This window comes from Podarcis raffonei, chromosome 15 (genome assembly GCF_027172205.1).
Source record: "Podarcis raffonei isolate rPodRaf1 chromosome 15, rPodRaf1.pri, whole genome shotgun sequence".
Classification (NCBI taxonomy): Eukaryota; Metazoa; Chordata; class Lepidosauria; order Squamata; family Lacertidae; genus Podarcis; species Podarcis raffonei.
Window position 1 is genome coordinate 33,399,138 of NC_070616.1, and position 20,540 is coordinate 33,419,677.

Consider the following 20,540-nt stretch of genomic DNA (forward strand, 5'->3'; position numbering starts at 1 on the left):
TCCACATTTCCACATCAGTTTGCATTTTTGCTAAAGTTCTCATGAAAATGCATTAGCCTTTTAGTGCTATATGCATTTGCACACAATTTTGCCTAATATGCATATATTTGCAAAAAAAAAAAGAATCCCCCAATCTAATGCATTGTTAAATGTTGCTTTTATAAATATATGAATTCTTATGCACACTTTACTGAAGTATATGAATTTTTGTACACACCACTCGGCTGGAGTAACCGCATTGCAAAATTCAGAGAAATGCAAAATTCAAAAGACGGTTGAGTGTCGGTCCACATATTGTTTCAGGCACTGCCAAATAGGCAGGCTTGCCTTTAAATGCAAACTGAGTTGACTTTCTCCCCCCCCCCCTATTTACCAGCAGCAGGCACAATAATTTGCCATGAAAAATGCAAACAGTTGAAATGCCTACATCTGCTGGAGCGGAGCCTTTCGGGGAGCCAGTTCCCGCCCTTCCTGGTGCCTGCCGTCCCTGTGGTCGTGTGCAATGGTTTTTGCTTGCCTCTCTCCCCCCCCCTGTTTTCACCTGTGAACCCGCAGCCCAGTGGGGGCTACGGAGACACACTCCTGCCTAGCAGGCAGGTAGTCCCGACACAACCGCGAGCAGCGTGGGCCTTTTTTCTCCCAAAGTGACCTTTAAATTGGTCCCTAATCATCCCAACAGGAGGACGGGGCTTTTTAAATGCCTCCTGAGGAGAAGCCGTTTCCCACCCACCCCTCTCCGCCACGGAGACCTTTGTCTTCGGGCCTGGTTTGCATTCCGAGAGGCTCCAAAGCCAACAAAGTGGGAAGCGGAGCACATCAAGGTCTGTATCCAAAGGGGGGTGGAAAGAAAAGAAAAAGAAGGCCTCGGGTCCCTTGTGCCCCTGTCCACCCCCCCACCTCCTCCCTGCAGGTGAGCAGTGTCGAGGAAGGCCTGGCATTCTCTGGGACCTGGTGGTGGTCCCCCACGGCACCTCTTGGCAGCCTGCACACCATCCCTATAGCAACCGCTTCCCCATCACCCCCTGGCTACCCCTGTCCCTCCTCCGGCTTCCTCAACCTCTTGGCTGCCAAGCCCTAACCCTCTGAAAAGAAAGATAGAGTCTGCGAATGTTTCCCTGAGTTAGTTAAAGCAGAAAGTACATCTCATTTGCAGGGCAGGCCCAATAAAAGGGAAACGCGTCTGAGGAGAAAGCCGGCCTGGGGAGGAGGTTTTTGTTGTGCTGCATTGTGGGGAGCTGGGGGGGTGATGAGGGGAGGGGGAGAAGAAAAGAAAAGTGCTGAGGACAGAGCCGGCTTCTGCTTCACTGCCGCTCAATGGAGGTGGCCTGGGCTACGAGGGGAAGGGGCTTCTGTTTTGTGACTCATTCCCAGCTGGCACTGAACAAAAGGGGGGCATCTCAGAACCCCAGGTCTAATACTGATCCAGCTCTGCTTTGTTCCAGTTATTTTCCCACTCTGTGAGGAATGATTTTTTGGGGGGGAGGGGGAGAAAAGGGAGGAGCGGCCAAAGGCTGCTTTTCAGCACATTCAGAGGAAGAAGGAGCAGACATTAGCAAGGGGCTCGAGGTGGCCCAGGCCGCATGGTGGCTGGATGACCAAAAGGAAACCAAAGTTATCCTGCTTTTTGCTAACGCACCCCCTCAAGATATGAAAGTAGCACAGCACCATTTGCGTAGTTCGAGCTACATGGAAGCCTCCCCACTTTCAGAGATGTTCTGTGTGATCCTGAAGCCTGCTGTGATTTGTTGATGATGATGGTAATGATTATTAAATTTGTACACTGTCCTTCATCTGTTAGATCTCAGGGCGGTTCACAAAATAAAATTGCAATATAAAGCACACAAAATGCATAATGAAAATATGAACAAACACAAACCAATAAACCCTCCATCCCACAACAGATTTAAAAAGCCACAGAATATTAATCAGCCCAAGCCCTGGTTGAACAGGAATGTTTTCGCCTGGTGCCTAAAGGTGTATAATGAAGGTGCCAGGCGAACAGGAGAGCATTCCACAGATGGGGAGCCACCACAGAAAAGGTCCACCCTTCGGACCGCTTGTGGATAGGCAGACGAAGAAGGGCCTCAGACGATGATCTCAGGGTCCAGGTAGGTTCATACTGTATGGAGAGAGGTGGTCTCCTAAACTGTTCCCTTACAGTTAAACAGGAAGTATATTTGAAACCCTTTCAGGTCCATGTAGCCTTTATATACACCATCCCGATTAGGACCTACTCCGGGTTTATGGAGTTGCTTCTACATCAATGGGCTCTGGCTACGGGCTTAGCAATGGGTCCAGGCATCAGGCAGTGGCAAGTGGCCAAGGGCCACCATTTTGAATTTCCCTTCATCGATGGTGCACCTAAGTAAATGGATATAATGCTGGCTATAATGCTGGGCTTCAGCTGGCTATGTGTAAGAATGTCAGCAGAGCCCCACTGAATCAGGCCAAAGGCCCATTGAGTCCAATCTTCTGTCCTCAGGGCAACCAAACAGATGCCTATGGGAAGCCCACAAGCTGTGCCTGAGTGAAACAGCACTTACCCCACTTAAGGTTCCCAGCAATGGATGGGGAACAAATTCTCCACATTTCCAGCAGTGGATGAAGAGCATCACCATCATGACTAGCGACCGCTGACAATCATGCCCTCCACGAATTGGTCTAGAAATTGAGAATTGTATCCAATGGTGATCCTACCCAGAATAGAGCCATTGAAATGAACAGGTCCATAAATTTCACTGGGTCTACTCTAAAGATGAGACTAATGGAAATGGACAGATTTGTCCATTTCTCCTGTCAACATGCACTATGCTTCTATTATTTCTCTGTGGCGCTGATGCCCCAATCCAGTGATGTTTTGTGGCTGTAGGAGCTGCCACACAGACATTCTTTGGGCGGTGCCAGGGTTTTGTTGCCGACAGACGTGCCTCTCCTAGCCAGATCCCAGGGGGTGGGTGAGGGAACATGTGCCTGTGAGATTGGACATGCCTGTCTTTTCCTATCACCACTGCCATTAAATACGACTCCAGTGAATGTTCCTCTTGGCATCCTTGCTCAGACCACCCAGCTGTCACGGAAATTTATTGCTCTTTGCAGATAAAAAGCTGGTCAACAACATCCCAAGATTCTTTGGGATTTATCCAGAGGGAAGAAGGATGGCCCCACTAATTTCAGCTAACTCAGCCTGGATCTAGCCCAAAGATCAGACAAATTCCATTGTCTTCCAGGATTTTGTTTCCACAAGCAGCACCTGCGACAAAATGTTGCAGCACGAGGTGGATCTGTTTTGGTTTCCAGCCACTCTGGCGGGGGGAGGGGGGTTGCCATTTTGTGGTTTGCCTCGGGTACCAAAGTGTCCTAGGTCAGTCTAGGGCGATGGAAATTCTCCATCTTTGCTCTCTTGCTAGGAATGTCTGAAGAAAACAGAGATGGGAAGAGAACTTGCTAATTTTTGGCAGAGGGTGAACTGCAGCAGAATGGAAACAATGCTGCATGCAACAAAGCCATGGTGGGACAGGGGGAAATGTATTCTTATGTCCTTGTTTCCTGCCATCTCTTGCTGTGGGCAGATGAAAGCAAAGAGAAAGAGTTAGGAGACACAGCAGGAAAGAAGCCAGGGAGCTCCCACAGGGGCAATCTGTCCCTTGCTGAAGCACAAACCTTGGCAGTTTGCTAACCCCTGTTCCTGAACCCCAGAGCAGAGATATTCCTCAGCAAAGAAATAACGGTGATAAAGATTCCATGAGGACAAGAAGCTTGGAATTCACCGTGCTGCAGCACTGAGAGCATGGGAAACTGCTCTCTTGGTGTGATTTAAAGCATAGGTAGCTAATCTTTTTTCAGACAGGGAGCCCATATTGCCATTTTGCAACCCCTCCTGGGGCTGTCTACTAGTGGTGGCCGATTACCCCACAGTCTTGCACATACAGACACAAATCAACACCAACACACACCTTGAAGTAGGGATGGAGAAACTGCAACTCTCCAAAAGTTACTGGACAACAACGCCCATCCTTCCTGACTACAGGCCAGGCTGGCTGGAGCTGATGGGAGCCGGGGTCCAGCAACACCTGAAGGGCCAGAGGTTCCCTCCCTCTGGTCCAAAGCTAAATAGGGGCGTTAGAGAGGAATGTGAAGGGCTATGTGAGTTGTCAAAGGCCACTCATCAACTCGGTGTCAGAGAACAAGACCAATGTCTTTCTCAATATATATTTAAAATATTCTCAATATATATTCTCAATATATAATAAAATTTTATTTATATCCCGCCCTCCCCAGCTGAAGCCGGGCTCAGAGCAGCTAACAACATTAAAATGATACAACATTATAAAATCATTTCATTATAAAATCAGTTCAAATCAGATTAATGGCAACCATTGGGCTAGAGTTCTGTGAGGATTGCCAAAGGAAGGGGTCAGGCTGTGCCCTGGCCAAAGGCCTGGTGGAACAGCTCTGTCTTGCAGGCCCTGCGGAAAGATGTCAAGTCCCACAGGGCCCTAGTCTCTTGTGACAGAGCGTTCCACCAGATCGGAGCCAAAGCCGAAAAGGCCCTGGCTCTGGTTGAGGCCAGCTTAACCTCTCTGTGGCCCGGGACCTCCGAGATGTTTTTGTTTGAAGACCATAAGGTCCTCTGTGGGGCATACCAGGAGAGGTGGTCCTGTAGGTACGAGGGTCCTAGGCCGTATAGGGCTTTAAAGGTTAAAACCAGCACCTTAAACCTGATCCTGTACTCCACTTCTCAGTGGATCATGCTGCCTTTCCAGCGCACAGCACCGAGCAATGGCTCAGCTCCGTGAGCCCCTGCCCCTCTCCCCATTCCTCTGCAGTGCTGGTAAAGGCCTCCTCCTCTCCTCCATCCCTCCGTCTCTACCTCAAAGCCATACAGGCCGGAACTAATAGGATTGACTCTGTTTCATTAATTTCCTTTCATGTGGTCTGGTTGGATTTCCACCACACGTAACACCATCTTTCCCAACATTTATCATGGATTAAGAAATGCAATGAGCTAATGTGAATAGCAATACACTCCTCAAGCTGAGGCTCAGGAAAGGAGCTACTCAAGTTTGCAGGGGGGGTTAGGAAAAGATTAAATACCGCACCCCCCTCCTTCCCCCCTCCTACCCTGATACTCCCCCTTCTCTCACACAACAGCCTTTTCATATGTAGTCTTAAAATCCTTTTGTTGTCCACGCTCTTCACAGCGAAACATTTTGTAAGGCAGGCAGGAAATTCTAATGAGACGAACAGCAGGTGAGGTGTTGGCTGTGGAGCTCAGCGTCTACACAAAGCAAAACCGAGCTGTTGGAAACCTCCCCAGCTACGACCAGGGTGGAACTGAAACGATTTGTTCCCCAAAATTCCCCTCCATAAATGTGGATAGACAATGTCCACCTGGTATTTGCTAAAAAAGGAACTCCAGCATTTGCTCCAGAAGTTATCTGTCTCTGATATCTAATGATATTTCTGTTCAAGATCTAAAGGTAGTTTCAGAGTTGCACTGGCAATTAGGGTTTGAGGAATGGCATGCCATGGCATGCCGTATTTGATTACAGTGGTACCTCGGGTTAAGTACTTAATTTGCTCCACAGGTCCGGACTTAACCTGAAACTGTTCTTAACCTGAAGCACCACTTTAGCTAATGGGGCCTCCAGCTGCTGCTGCGCCGCCGGAGCACGATTTCTGTTCTCATCCTGAAGCAAAGTTCTTAACCTGAAGCACTATTTCTGGGTTAGCGGAGTGTGTAACCTGAAGCGTATGTAGCCCAAGGTACCACTGTATTAGAATTTAATGTAAATTGTCAAATATTATTGGCATGCAATGGTGTTTTGTCTCTGACATACAATGTGCAATGGTATGCAGTTTTTGACAGTGTTCGGCAGCTGAAAGCTTATGCCAATTCATACTTTATGTTTTCCAAATTCAAAATGCGAAAGGAAAAGTAATAACAGGGAGGTCTAAAAGCATTTACAAATATCCGTTCCAGGTTTGTATGATCTCAAATGTTTCTCTGGAAGAAAATGAATGGGTTTCTGGAATTGCTTTGGATAATCATTTGTGGAATTGTCCATAGATTTTGTGAATCATTAACAAATGTCTCAGTGGCCAATGCAAGTTTTAGTGGATTTTACTGGTAGATTCGCCATGATGGTAAATGTACAAACTTTTTCTTATTTGGCCTGCACTTTCTTGTTTGTCATAGATTTGATCAGCCAAATGATGAAATTCTCTTCTTAAGCATCTGTGCTCTCCATTCTTTAGGGGCTATGTGGAAGTTGACCCCTTCCTTTGCGCTTTGAATGGCATTAGATCTGCCTTTCAGAACATTTGCTCCTGTTTCTGGGTTTGAGTTTTTTTACTGCCTCCTGGTTTGTTTGTTTTATTCTGTTGCCTTCAGAAACTGCCTTTTACTGATCTGTCTGTGCTTTGTGGTGGCCCATCTAGGTCAGGATCTCTCTACCATTAAACACAAAAATAAGGAACCCACTTTGTAAAAACATACACAAATAAAAAAACAGGGGTTCCGGCCAGCATGCAAAGACACAATACAGTGGTACCTCGGGTTACATATGTTTCAGGTTACATATGCTTCAGGTTACAGACTCTGCTAACCCAGAAATAGTATCTCAGGTTAAGAACTTTGCTTCAGGATGAGAACAGAAATCGTGCTCCGGCAGCGTGGCAGCAGCAGGAGACCCCATTAGCTAAAGTGGTGCTTCAGGTTAAGAACAGTTTCAGGTTAAGAATGGACCTCCGGAACAAATTAAGTTCTTAACCTGAGGTATAACTGTATATGGCAAGCAAAGTACAATGAATTGTATTCGTCCCAATGTACCTGCAAGGCATGCAGTACATACAAGCGGTACTCCAGAATGATCAAAATAAGTACAATATTACGATTAATGATATATTTTCATTTCTGATACAAGAAAATTATTGGAACTGGTGGAGCAGCTGTAGTAAACAGGACTGGGGCCCAGTGATCCCAGTTTCGAAGAAAACCCCTTCTTCAGATAACAATGTAAAAGAAAATGGTAGCAATGCAAGCCAAATAATATACAGTGTAATGTAAACTTTTCCAGACCGTGAGCAGGCTGACTCACCCTGTGAAGTTAACAAGGTCCCACATCGGGTACCAGTTGAGGTACCTGCTGCATGCTGGCTAGCAGAGCACAGAGGAAGCCCACTAGTGGACATTTATGAGAAGAAAATGTGAAACACCAAAGGTTTCTTAAAGAGGTATTATAAGAAACAGCCCAAATCAAAAGGTGTGTTAAACCCATGCAGTGTAATTCTATTGAGAAGATTAATTTCTTGTCTCAAGAGCACCTTCTCAGACCCATACAACAGAATTAACACTGAGAAGGTACTCTTGAGACAAGAAATTGGGCTGTTTCTTGTAATTGTGACAAATACAATTCATTGTACTTTGCTTGCCATATATTGTGTCTTTGTATGCTGGCCTGAACCCCTGCCCCCCCATTTGTGTATATATCTACTATTCAAGGCAGGGTGCTCTAAGGCTTCAGACAGAGGTCCTCCTGCCCTACTTTGAGATGGCACAAAAACCTGCCCTCTGCCACTGAGCTTTGCCCCTTCCATTTGTTTTAGAAGACTCCCCTTCAGGAGTCTCAAAGCGGCTAACAATCTCCTTTCCCTTCCTCCCCCACAACAAACACTCTGTGAGGTGAGTGGGGCTGAGAGGCTTCAAAGAAGTGTGACTGGCCCAAGGTCACCCAGCAGCTGCATGTGGAGGAGCAGAGACGCGAACCCGGTTCCCCAGATTACGTGACTACCGCTCTTAACCACTACACCACACTGGCTCTATTGTGTGGTTTTGCTTTGCTTTATTATTATCCACCTTGAATGTGCTAAAAAAAGGAGCCACAATTCAAATGCATAAATAAAATAAGTACCAGTTGTATTTATTTGTTTCTTCTCTCTCTATTGTGCATTAGCATGGATTGCAAATTATCTTGATCCTACTTCAAGGATGCTAATAAAAGCAACAAGACCTGCACTGTGCCTGATAACAATACCAACATCTTGTTTTGGGCAGGGGTGGGGTGTCTTTTAAACATCTGTGAAAACATTTGCACAACTTTAAAATATATGCATTATTAATAATAATGATAACATTTCAGAAAATGCAAATTAGGTAAGGTTGCATTAAAATCCTAACAACCTAATTTATCCTCCATTCCTAACATGTGATGCCGTGCAAGCTAGATTTGCACTACTGAATACTTTGGGCTTGATATTGTCAGGAGTTCAGCCTACACTCGAGTAGGATCCTGGCAGAGACACATGCCTGACTGGCATGTTCTCTCCCTCCTGGTCGATCATTCGGGAGCTTCATGAGCTTTCTTCAGCCTGAACATCACAGTCAGCCGACACCGGCACACTTAGGGATCCGCAGAGTTTGCGCAACTTGCGTAACAGAACCTCAGCAACTCAGCATTTTGGCTAATCTACTTTATTTACATATAAACACACATGGAGCACTGCAACATGGCTCCCTCTCTCTCTAGCATCAAACAGCAAAGAGAAAAAGAACAAAGGACAATAGTCCCACTTCACGGAACACAGTAACACAAACATCCTGTTTCCGTCACTTCCCACTCTGTGGAGCCAAAACATATACCATCCTGTGAAAGACAACAACACCATGACTTCAATCACGCAGCCAGGAATTCTAACAGATATGTGCAAGGCACAGCTTGGCAAAAAGCTTTAACACTCCCTGGCCCATCTGCTCCTATAACTGTGAGCCACTGTGAGCCCCTGATCCGTGGTAAGTGCCATGAATTTAGCACATACGAATGTATGAACAAAGCAAACGTCCACATATTCTAACATCCAGTTTCCCAGTGGCCAATCAGACGCCTCCTGGGAAGCCTGCAGCAACTAGTATTCAGAAGCATGCTGCCTTAATCCCTAGAGGTTGGACAGCACTGCCTATTAATTTGTGCAACATTGCCACCTACTGTTGACCAGCAATGACTGTGGTGAATGGGCAAGTGTGTGTGCGTGTTCAGAGTGGAGAGACATCGAGTGCTGCACAAACACACATATATAGTGAATAGGGGATAATATTGAATGCACCTGATAAAGAAGACTCAGGTTCACAAAATGGTTACACCACAATACAGGTGAAACTCGAAAAATTAGAATATCATGGGAAAATTCATTTATTTCAGTAAAATTCAACTTAAAAGGTGAAACGCCATAATCATCACAATTATAACAAATAAAGGCTTGACATATCTTGCTTTACATGTCATGAGTCTATCTCACATATTAGTTTCACCTTTTAAGTTGAATTACTGAAATAAATGAACTTTTCCACGATATTCTAATTTTTCATCTGTAATTTCATTCACTTCTAAGGTGCCACAAAAGGTACCTATCTCCACAGTCGGAGGCAGCGATGCTTCTGAATATCAGTGGCTGGAAACTGCAGGAGGAAAGCGTGTTCTTGTGTGCAGATCTTGCTTGCAGGTTTCCCAAGGCTTGGCCACTGTGAGGACGGGATGCTGGGACAGATGGGCCATTGGCCTGATTCAGCAGGCTGTTCTTGTGTTCCTGATCTTCATACAGCAGATGGCTACCACTTTGGGATTTGGCACTTACTGCCAAGGCTCGCTAGCAGAGCAATCCCTCAAACGAAGCAAAGGGAATCACTTGACCTTTTCATTACATGCTGAAGTCAGCACAGATCGAATCAGCCTACAGTCTCGGTACACCAACTATGTCATAAGGATACACTAGAGCCTTTTGCACCACAGGTCTGAAGGCAGCTGGTTTGGGCAACTTTCAGTCAGAAAATATGGACAATGGGGACAGGGTTAAGCATCTCCCTCTCTCCTCTGCTGCTTTTATGCTCCTGGTCGTAGCCTCCCAAGGTTACTTTTCAATTTTAATAAGTTTCTCAAGGAAAGGTTACATGCCTAATTCGGCCCTTACAGCCACATCACACCAAGACAGTTTAAGGATGGATAAACTGGAACATGTGCAGAGAAGGAGGGCCAATATGATCAAGGAAGCAGAAACCAAGCCTTATGAGGAACAGTTGAGGGAACTGAGTATGTTTAGCCTGTGTCAGGAGTGCGTGCAGGAGCCAGGCCCTGTGACCAGTAGGACTTTGCAGGACTGGGGCCTTCCTAAGTTTGTTCTGAAGAGGCAAGGCGCGGCCGCACAGGTGAGGCCGATTGGTAACTCACAGCACCTGGTGGCAAGGGCCAGGAAGGGATATAAGGTCAGCCTTTCCCTTCGGCTCTTTGCCACAGCAACACATTCCCTGTCTTGCTGTGTTGGGCTCCTTGACTCCTTGATCCTCGGACCCTTGACTTTGTGACTCCTTGCTTCTTGATCCTTGGACCCCTGACTTCGTGACTCCCTGCTTCCTGACCCTCGGACCCCTGGCTTCTGGACTCTCATTCCTGCTTCCACCCCGCCATCTTGCGCCTGGTCCTGACGTCCTCAGCCAGGACTTTGATTGCCCGTAGACCAGACTGCGACAGCCTGGAAATGAGCAGAGTGAGAGCAGATGCTACTATAGCCATCTTCAAGTATCTCAAGGGCTGTCACTTGGAAGATGGAGCAAGCTTGTTTTCTCATGCTCTTGAGATTAGGGCCCATACCGATGGATTCAAGTTCCAAGAAAGGAGTTTCTGACTTAACATCAGGAAGAACTTTCTGACAGTAAGAGCTGCACGACAATGGAACTCCCATGCGAGGTGGTGGAGGTTTTTAAGCAGAGGTTGGATGGTCACCTGTCATGTATGATTCAGAGATTCTTGCATTTCAGGGGGTTGGCCTAGATGTCCCTCAGGGTCCCTTCCAGCTCTACCATTCTATGATTCGAAGACATTTCCCCTGTGTGCATCTTTCAGTCACAAAAATGAGATCTCACAGGAACTTTCTTCACTAAGGTTTAATGCAATGGATAACTTATTTCCATCTGACACAACACTGCAAAGCCCATGTGTGCTTGATATTTCATTCGAGCTAATGCATGCCCCAGGGTGCTTCCTCCCAGAGTGGAGTTGGGGGAAATGAGCACTGCTGTGGGGTTTGCTACACCGGCCACTGCATGGCTCTAGGGTCAAACCTGCTCTTGATTCCTGCACCCCAGGCTTGCTAGCACAAACTGACTCCTGCAGAGCGATGCCTTCTTCCCCTTCACTACAGACAAACCCAAGTGTACCATGAAATAGGTATAAACAGAGACCGGTTAGACAGTGGTGGCCCATTGTAGCTGATAGGGCAGAAGGCAAAGAGCCCTATAGTGGGTGGATTCAGAGCCAGTAACAGGCAGAGCCAAGATTTGTCTCTATTTTCGTTGCAGCTGAGTTCTGAGACTCATGGACTAGCCTGGATTTATTTGAGTACATGAAGCTGCCTGGAACCCTGTAAGCATTTAGCCTGGCATTACCTACCAGGGCTGGCATCAAGGCTCAGCATGCTCAGACACCCCTTCCAGGGGCCCAGGGTGAAGAGTCTGAGCTCCTCTCTGCAGCCATCCAGCTCAGAAAGCAGCATGCACTGTGCGGTCCACACCGCAGGCATGCACGCACACGCAGAAGTAAGCATTCACACATAGGCTGTCAAATAAAAATTCCTCACCTGCAGTCTGATGGATGTGTGCACACACACCCCCAGGCCATATACGGGCCACCACACTTTCAGAAATGCCCCTCAGGTTGGACTGTGACCAAGGGATTGCCACGTGGGGAGACCTTCAGTGATGCACAGAGTGTCAGGCTAGGACTAGGCTTCAAATTTCCACTTAGAAATAAAGGTCAATGGTTAACCTCTGGGCCTAACTACCTCACAGGGTTGTTGTGAAGATGCTCTCCCAAGTTTTTGGAAGAAAGGCAGGGAGTGGGGAGGATTTAAAAAAAAAGCCAAATAATAATACAGTCATGATTTCAACCTGACAGCATGGCATAAAATCAACTACTTTTAAAAATAATATTTTACCTTTTTAGAAAAATAGAAGCTGCCAGTTAGACTATTTGTCCCAGTTAGGCTGTTATTGTCTGCTCTAACTAGTCAGTGCCACCCCCAAGTCTGGATGTAAATAAGAATGTGGGCAAATGGGAACTGGCAGAGATTCTTAGGGCAGCACCAGGTTCTGTAGCCAAGTTCCTTCCCATCATTCAGCACCTGATGCTTTAAAAAGAAAAAATCAAACCTGGAGATGCCAGGGGTGGAATCTGGAACCTTCTGCATGCAATCCATGTGCTTTTCCATTGAGCTATGATCACCTCCTGTTCAGTGCTTGTAAGGTATGAGAAATGCTTGGGCTGTCCTGTGCAGAAGAACAGCTGAGTCAGGATCTGTTTGAAGAGGCTTTGGAAAGCTGGGTACCTCTAGCCTATGGCCTGGGAACATTCTGAAATGTGCTGTGTTTCCTTAACATCCTTCTGAGTAAGGGTAGGACAAACCTGGAACTTGGAAGGTGTTCACATGCAAGTTTCACAGAGGACAGCGGCAATGGTTTGTAGCAGCCAACCATGGTTAGCAGCATGCCACAGGCTTGCAAGCAACTCATAATGAGCAGGACGTCATAATGTCAAGTAGAAATCTTACAAGGCTTAAAGAGGGATCCTAGCCTTGAAATGCAATTCGGTTTAACGTTGGGGAATCCCTGACTACACTGAAGGCCACAGATAGCCTTCGAGACATGTGACTTGTGGATGCGTTCCCATTGGCTGCATTAGGGTAAAAAAGGTAAAGGAGCCCTGGACAGTTAAGTCCAGTTGAAGGTGACTATGGCGTTGCAGTGCTCATCTCACTTTCAGGCCGAAGGAGCCGGCGTTTGTCCGCAGGCAGCTTTCAGGGTCATGTGGCCAGCAGGACTGAACCGCTTCTGCCGCAACGGGAAAGCGTGATAGAAACCAGAGCGCATGGAAATGCCGTTTATCTTCCTGCCACAGTGGTACCTATTTATCTACTTGCACTGGCATGCTTTCGAACTGCTAGTTAGGCAGGAGTTGGGACAGAGCAACGGGAACTCAACCCGTTGTGTGGATTCGAATCGCCAACCTTCTGATCGGCAAGCCCAAGAGGCTCAGTGGTTTAGACCACAGCGCCACCCACATCCCTTCACCTTTTACCTTGGCTACATTATCACCACCCATACAAAAGTCTCCAAAGGCTTGGATGGAAAGATCAGGCTTTAAAGCAATTAGTTGGGCATCGTTCCCAAAAGCAAAAGTTTTAGCGACACCAGTGTGCTAACTCCCCGGGTGCTACAAATAGCAAGTTAGTGCCTTTAAAACGTATGTATGGAAGCAGGAGCGTTGAAACTACTGTAAACCATTTAAAGTGGGTCCATCCAGCCTGTGGAACACTGCGTGATTCACTTTTTTACCTAAAAGCAGAGCCCGGGCATCTTCTTTTGAATAGGAAACATGCATTTGCGTGTGCAAAAAAACAAAACGCCCGGCGCAAACTCACTGCTACCCCAGGAAACATTCACAAGCACAGCAAGGCTTCCTCGCTGCACACACACAGAGACAAGACAGATGCACACTGCTGGCTGCCTTCAGGCATTGATTTCCACAGTGCTGGCCTCCCCCTGCTGATCTCGGATGATATGAACTCCAGCAGTCCGCACCAAGCGTGTGGTGTTTTGGGTGCGCCCTGGCGGGGTTGGGGACCTGGTAGGAGATATGTGTGTTCTGGAGGTGGCCGGAGACCTGGCTGGCGAGCGATGGTATCGACGAGCAGACCGAACAGGCAGTCCAGGTGATCTTCCAGGTGGAGGAGGAGAGCTGGAGTAGCTGGGCGGCGAGGGCTCAGCAGCGTTTCGGGACTCGGTAAGGGATTCCTCTTCAGCTTCTGGAGAGTCCTTGGGGAAGCAAGTAAAAGCAAGCATCCGCGGTCAGAAGATGAGTGTAGTACCACAACATACTGCAATGAACTTCAAAAGCACTTTGGAACTGGGCCGGCCCTACTATCAGACAGAGTGCTTCAGGAAAAAGAAGCACTCTTTTTTTTTTTTTACTGCCAGGGAATTTTTACTGCCAGGGAAGGGGAGAGGTGGTTGTGTGATTATCTGCCTAAAGGCCCAAAATACTTTTTGTTTTTTTTACCGTGGTTTATTACGCACTTTGACTTGATAGGAGTATCATTTTCTGCTCCACCCCAGGCAGCAAAATGTCTTGGTTTAGCCCTGTATTCTTGTGCATGGCCCCAGAGGGGGGGTTTTGGGGGGAGGGGGGAATGGGTGAGAGCCAGGAGGCTCAGAGGGGAGGTGTGCCAGAAGGAGAAGGATAATAATAATAATAATAATAATAATAATAATAATAATAATAATAATAAAAAAATACAGTGGTACCTCTGGTGATGTACTTAATTCATCCCGGAGGTCCGTTCTTAACCTGAAATAATTGTTCTTAACCTGAAGCAGCACTTTAGCTAATGGGGCCTCCCGCTGCCGCTGCGCTGCCGGAGCACTATTTCTGTTCTCATCCTGAAGCAAAGTTCTTAACCTGAAGCACTATTTCTGGGTTAGCGGAGTCTGTAACCTGAACCGTATGTAACCTGAACCGTATGTAACCTGAGGTACCACTGTACTAGGACTCTGGGCAGGAAAAGCAGTAACTCCATGAGATATGGAAAAATATTCTCTCCCCCCCCCCCATGGTAATATTATTTATATAGTGGTTAGACCAGGGTGGTCCAATATGTGGCCCATGGACTGCATGCAGCCCTAGAGGCCTTTTTTTGGCACCCCTCAGCAACATTTGAAGCCCCTAATCTTTGTGCCACCTTCCCAGAGCCAGGTAAGCAAAGCGTTGGGTTTTGGGAAGGAGGCAAGAGGATGCAGACAAGGTCCTAGAGTCCTCCCGTCTCCTTCCCAAAGCCTAGTTAGCACTTTCCTAGCTTGGGAAAGGAGGCAAGAGGGCTCTAGGACCCTACCAAAGCCTCACGCCTCACTTAGCCAGCTTTGGGAAAGCAGTGCAAGGGCTGGAGGAGGGCATAAAATTTTGGCCTCTCCCCCCGCCCCCATGCAACATGGCAAGCCATTGCGGAGCCCACAGGTTTTGTGTTAATGCACTTCTGTGACCCACTTAGCAGGAAAAGTTGGTCCGCTTTGACTCAGGCAATGTTACCGCATGCACATGCATAACCATTGAGTGAAATATGTTACTATTATTCCAATTTTGTATGTGGTACAGCAGCACAGTTTGTGGTCAGCCTGCGTTCAGCACAGTAGAAGGCTGTAAAAATTGGTACCAGAAGATGTCGCTCGTGAGACATGGGAAAGTAACGGGCAGCAATTTAGCGAATGGGAAGCCAGTTCCTGAGATTAAGGACCCCCTATTCAAACAGACAGGCGTGCCAGAAAGTATACAGAGCTACTATGATAATACGGACATATGGAGAGCTATCCATGCACTTCAGGCAGGATAGTGCCCAAAGGACCACAGGCTGTCACTTGTGCAAGAAGAGAGAAATTACACAAATCCCATTTATCAGTAGATATATCAGTTGGTATTTTTTTAAATAAATAAATAAATAAATAACTTGGTTCTCCACACATTCTAATCTCCATTACAAGTCATTACTCTAGTATTTGCATTTATTTATTTTTTGTACACATTATTTGGGTGGACAACTATATTGCAAAATTCGGGGAACTGTGAATTTCAACTGACAAATGTGTTTAGGTTTATGTTTCATTTCAGAAAGTGCAAATTAGGTTGGTTCCCCCTTGAAATATGAACTGAATCAATTTCCTCCCTTGTCGTTACTTAGCATTTTGCCCTTTGGCCTGAAAGTTATTTAATTAGCAGAGTACCAGGCTGAAGCATCCCCGAAGCACGACACTTGAAACTTACTTTGTCCTTCAAGATGTACAAGGCAACGGGATTCTTGCGCTCATGTTCTCCACTCCTGGGAACGATCTCCACTGCATTAAAGCGAGAATGGAAATGAGTTATTCCTTTTCAATCAAGTCTGAAAAGGGTTCTGCTATGCAAGTGAGCATGGGAGAAAGAGGCAGGCAGGCAAGCAGGCAGAAGAGCCTTGGTAGATTAAACCAAATGTTATTTATTTCGAGATTTGTGGATCCTGTCTTTTTGGACTGAGGAACATTAAGAAGAGCCCTGCTGGATCAGACCAAAACTCCAGCCCCTTGGTCCCGACAACGGGCAGCTAAATGCCTTCTCTTATTACGTGTTCCCCAACACCCAGAGGCACACTGTCTCCACTGAGGGAAACCCCATTTTTCAGCTGACATCGCTAAGATCCTTGCTAAGCCTGACCACCACTCTACTTGCTGCACACATGAGGCTGTGCAATGGGACAGCGGAGCTCTGATCTTGCTCCAGGAAAGAGCAAGTGGGAACTGAGTGCTTATGTAACAGTAGCAGCAGGCATAGCTTGTTAACACCACCTGGGCTGCAAGATGCAGCCTGACATTAAGGGCCCCATCCTGCGCCACTAATCTCCCGCAGTAATGCAGCAGGAGAGTTTCTGGTCTGATCAGGTCTTTGGCACTGGAGTCCTCCAAGGATGGTAATGCTACACCCTCGAGCATCTTGTGGACATGCTTCTGGGGCTAATCCTATACGCCTTTTCAGCTCCTGAGTCCTCACCCCCTGAAAATGAGGAATATAACTTCAGCACTGGTGGGAGTTGGGGTCTGTGTCCACATTCCTGCTTTAGCCTTTCAGTGTAGGCTCCCCATTATCTATGATACAGTGGCACCTTGGTTCTCAAATTTAATCCATTCCGGAAGTCTGTTCCAAAACCAAAGTGTTCCAAAACCAAGGCGCGCTTTCCCATAGAAAGTAATACAAAATGGATTAATCCTTTCCAGATTTCTAAAAACAACCCCTAAAACAGCAGTTTAACATGGATTTTACTATCTAACGAGACCATTGGTCCATAAAATGAAAGCAATAAACAATGTATTGCAGTCAAACAATCAATCAATCAGTAGCTGAACTGGGTTCCACATACAGTCATACCTCGGGTTGAATGTGCTTCGGGATGAGCGCGTTCGAGTTGCGCTCCGCAGCAACCCAGAAGTAACAGAGCGCATTACTTCTGGGTTTCACCGCTTGCGCAGACGCTCAAAATGACATCACGTGCATGCGCAGAAGTGCTGAAACATGACCCACAGATGCGTGGACACAGGTTACGTTTGCTTCTAGATGCGAACGGGGCTCCGGAACGGATCCCATTCATATCTAGAGGTACCACTGTAGTCACAAAAACAAGAAAGAGCTGCTCAAACAAAAATGCAAAATAAATAGCAAAAACAGACAGACCTCAGTGTAACACTCAAAACGGAAGTGTGGCACTTAGAATAGAACTGTGGCACTCAAATCAGTAGCGTAACACTCAAAACAGAGCAAAGTTCGCAAACCGGAACACTTGCTTCCGGGTTTGCAGTGTTTGGGTTCCAATTTGTTTGAGTACCAAGGCGCTTGAGAACCAAGATACCACTGTATTCCAAATTGCAAATTTGACCCCCTGGCATAACCCCTGGCTCCCAGATCCTGGCTGTTTTCGGACTACTGCCTACAACTTAGCATTGACAACAATAAACCAGGTGCTGCCAGTTCCTGGAAGACACCAGCCCAAGAGTCAGAATTCAAACACAGAGGTTCACGGTTTACCATCCTGCTTCAACTGTTCTTCATTCTGGTCCACATATTCAGAGGAATTTTGCTTCTCCATTTTCCGTTTGTTTCTAAAACAAAACAAAAAAAGGCATAAGACCATAAGAAAGTGAGAAGAGCCTTCTGGATTAGGCCAATGGCCCATCTGGTCCAGCAGTCTGGGATAGCTCAGATGTTAGAACCTATGACTCTTAATCTCAGGGTTGTGGGTTTGAGTCCCACATTGAGCAAAAGATTCCTGCATTGCAGGGGGTTGGACTAGATGACCCTCGTGGACCCTACCAACTCTACAGTTCCATGATTCTATGATTCTATCCTGTTCTTACAGTGGCGAACCAGATGCCTGTGGGAAGCCCACAAGCTGCCCCTGAGCACCACAGTACTTGCAATTCCCAGCAACCGTATTCAGAAGCATATTCGTCTGACAGTGGAAACTGAACATAGCCGTTGTGGATGCAAAAGTTTGCATGAGTTTGCTCAGAGGCTCCCTCACAGCCCACTTGGAATGGAAGGGGGCCAGCCCTACTTGGTCCTGGCAGCCTGCAAATCAACCCCACATGCGATCCTCTCCTAGCAAAGGAGAGTTGCCCAAAAGTGAGTTGAATTGTCATGTTGTGCGGTAAATGCAGGGCGAGAAACAGGTCAGGTAAAACAATCCCAGGCTGCTTTGTTAACACACTGTTCTCTTCACAGAACCAGTCCGTGCGCCTCCTCTTTACACCAACTGGGACATAAAGGCAAACTGACATGGGCCACACATCTTTTCCTATCAGGAGGAAGAAAAGAAAAAAAGTTGGGGAGGGGGGAATGGCCAGAGTGGAAAGGGTTAAGAAAACCTCCACCACTCCAGTCTTCTGCTACAGGTAGAAATTTCTACAGCTACATTTTGTAATGGAAAAAGAAAATTACCAGGGAGGGGGGAATGACTATATACAACCAAGCATCAGTGCTCAAATAAGCTGCCCCAAACTCTCAACGTTTTGTGTCAGTTACTGTTTGCCGATCAGGTCGGCAGTTCGAATCCCTGCAACGGGGTGAGCTTTCGTTGCTCAGTTCCTGCTTTTGCCAACCTAGCAGTTTGAAAGCACGTCAAAGTGCAAGTTGATAAATAGGTACCACTCCGGCAGGAAGGTAAAGGCTTTTCCGTGTGCTGCTCTGGTTCACCAGAAGCGGCTTAGTCATGCTGGCCACATGACCCAGAAGCTGTACGCCGGCTCCCTCGGCCAATAAAGCGAGATGAGCGCCACAACCCTAGAGTCAGTCACGACTGGAACTAATGGTCAGAGGTCCCTTTACCTTACTGTTTTTACGAAGATGATGGAGAGTCATCATCACGTAAAAACTGCAGGAGCTTGGGGGTGGGGGGCATAATTCGAGCACTGGCAAATGTCCTGGGTACATGTGCCCTCAAACACAGCTGTTCATACAAGCTGTAAGGAGTTTGCCAATGATAAGAGGACCAGCGGCTTGTAAGGACACTGTTTTAGCCAAGGCTGACTCAAATGCAACAAGCCCTCCATGGCACCAATTAGGCAGCTTGCTCTAAACTACAATTTTCAACCACCTGCACTAAACATTTAAAGCAGTATGGCTGCCCTCAAAGAAACTTGGGAAGTGTGGTTTGTTAAGGGTGCTGAGTACTCCCTGTTCCCCCTCACAGAGCTACGATTCCCACATCAGTTTAACAATCCCTCTTCCCAGAGAACTTTGGGAATTGTAGCTCTCAGTCGAACTCTCATTTCATTTCACTTTTCATTTGTGTACCTCCTTTCTATACAAAGAAACAACAACAAAATCACACACCTTATAACGGATCTGATCCAATTCAAAAATGCCATAATAAAAACATCACTTTAAAATAAACAACTTATATCAAATAAATTAATACTCAATCATCCATCAGAATATAATCAGCACCCTTAACAAACTACAGTTCCCAGGATTCTCTGGGGGAAGCCATAATGATTTTAAACAGTATGATGCTGCTTTAAACATGTAGTGCAGCTGCAGCCTTTGTTACAGAGAGAGAATGCGACACACATCTTGGGGGCCAGGGAACCCCGAAGGTGCCTTTTGGTGTTGATTTACCCCAAATAAGCATAGAACATTTTGTTCAGGTTATAAAACACACATATAATTATAAACGTCCTACTTCTTGGATGGTTTCCAACAGGCGCAGACGGTCACTAAGGTAACCAGAAGGAAAATTCCCCCCGTCGAAAGGATTATGTAGAGGGAGCTCCTTCCTACAGAGACACAAAAGACAAGGCAGATGTTAGAGCAAGTATCACCTATTTTGCTGGAGACCTGAACTGCAAGATTTGGAGATATGCCCATTTCAGTGGATGGCGGTGTTCATGTACTGTTTGGCACGGAAAGCGCAAACCAGGGAGGTTCATCTTTCTGTCCACATGCAGAGGGTTGCAAGGCCAGCCGACTAGCCCAGCTGGGTCGTCTCCTTCCAGCCGTCCTGCAGTGAAGACCCATCGGCCTCTGCTCTGACACAAATCAGCAACCCAGGCTTCAAAGCCAGGGCACACTATCTCAGCAGATAGAAACTGCGCACACAGAATAGGCGTGAGGCTTGTGGAAGCATACTACAACTACGGATTTATTAATCATAAATCAGGACAAAGAAACATATCGTCTCTCTCTTTGTCTTCTCAGAGAGACAGGGAAAAGGAAAAGCTATACACACAACAGAAGTTCCCAGCAAGCTGTGCTGGTATGTAAACAGACATATGACATGCAACAGTTCCATGTCTGCAACTAAAGGTGGAATGAAATTTTCCAACACTTTCAACATGAACTGAGTGGTATTTCTCCCCCACCCCTAGTTATAAGAAGCAGCACATAACACTTATTTTAACAGCGGTGAGAGAGTGTCAACTGCTC

General features: G+C 46.6%; 1 protein-coding gene across 1 annotated transcript in view; it reads right to left on the bottom strand.

Annotated features, from left to right (window-relative positions):
• Positions 1 to 12,928: 12,928 nt before the first annotated feature.
• The window catches only part of HEPACAM (hepatic and glial cell adhesion molecule), a 34,933-nt gene continuing 27,321 nt past the window's right edge, over positions 12,929 to 20,540 (bottom strand). The window contains exons 4-7 of the mRNA XM_053367234.1: positions 19,798 to 19,891; positions 17,643 to 17,716; positions 15,855 to 15,925; positions 12,929 to 13,858 (exon numbers count right to left, since the gene is read on the bottom strand). Of these exons, the coding sequence (XP_053223209.1) occupies positions 13,553 to 13,858; positions 15,855 to 15,925; positions 17,643 to 17,716; positions 19,798 to 19,891 (545 nt within the window). The 3' untranslated portion in view covers positions 12,929 to 13,552. The remainder of the gene's footprint in view (positions 13,859 to 15,854; positions 15,926 to 17,642; positions 17,717 to 19,797; positions 19,892 to 20,540) is intronic.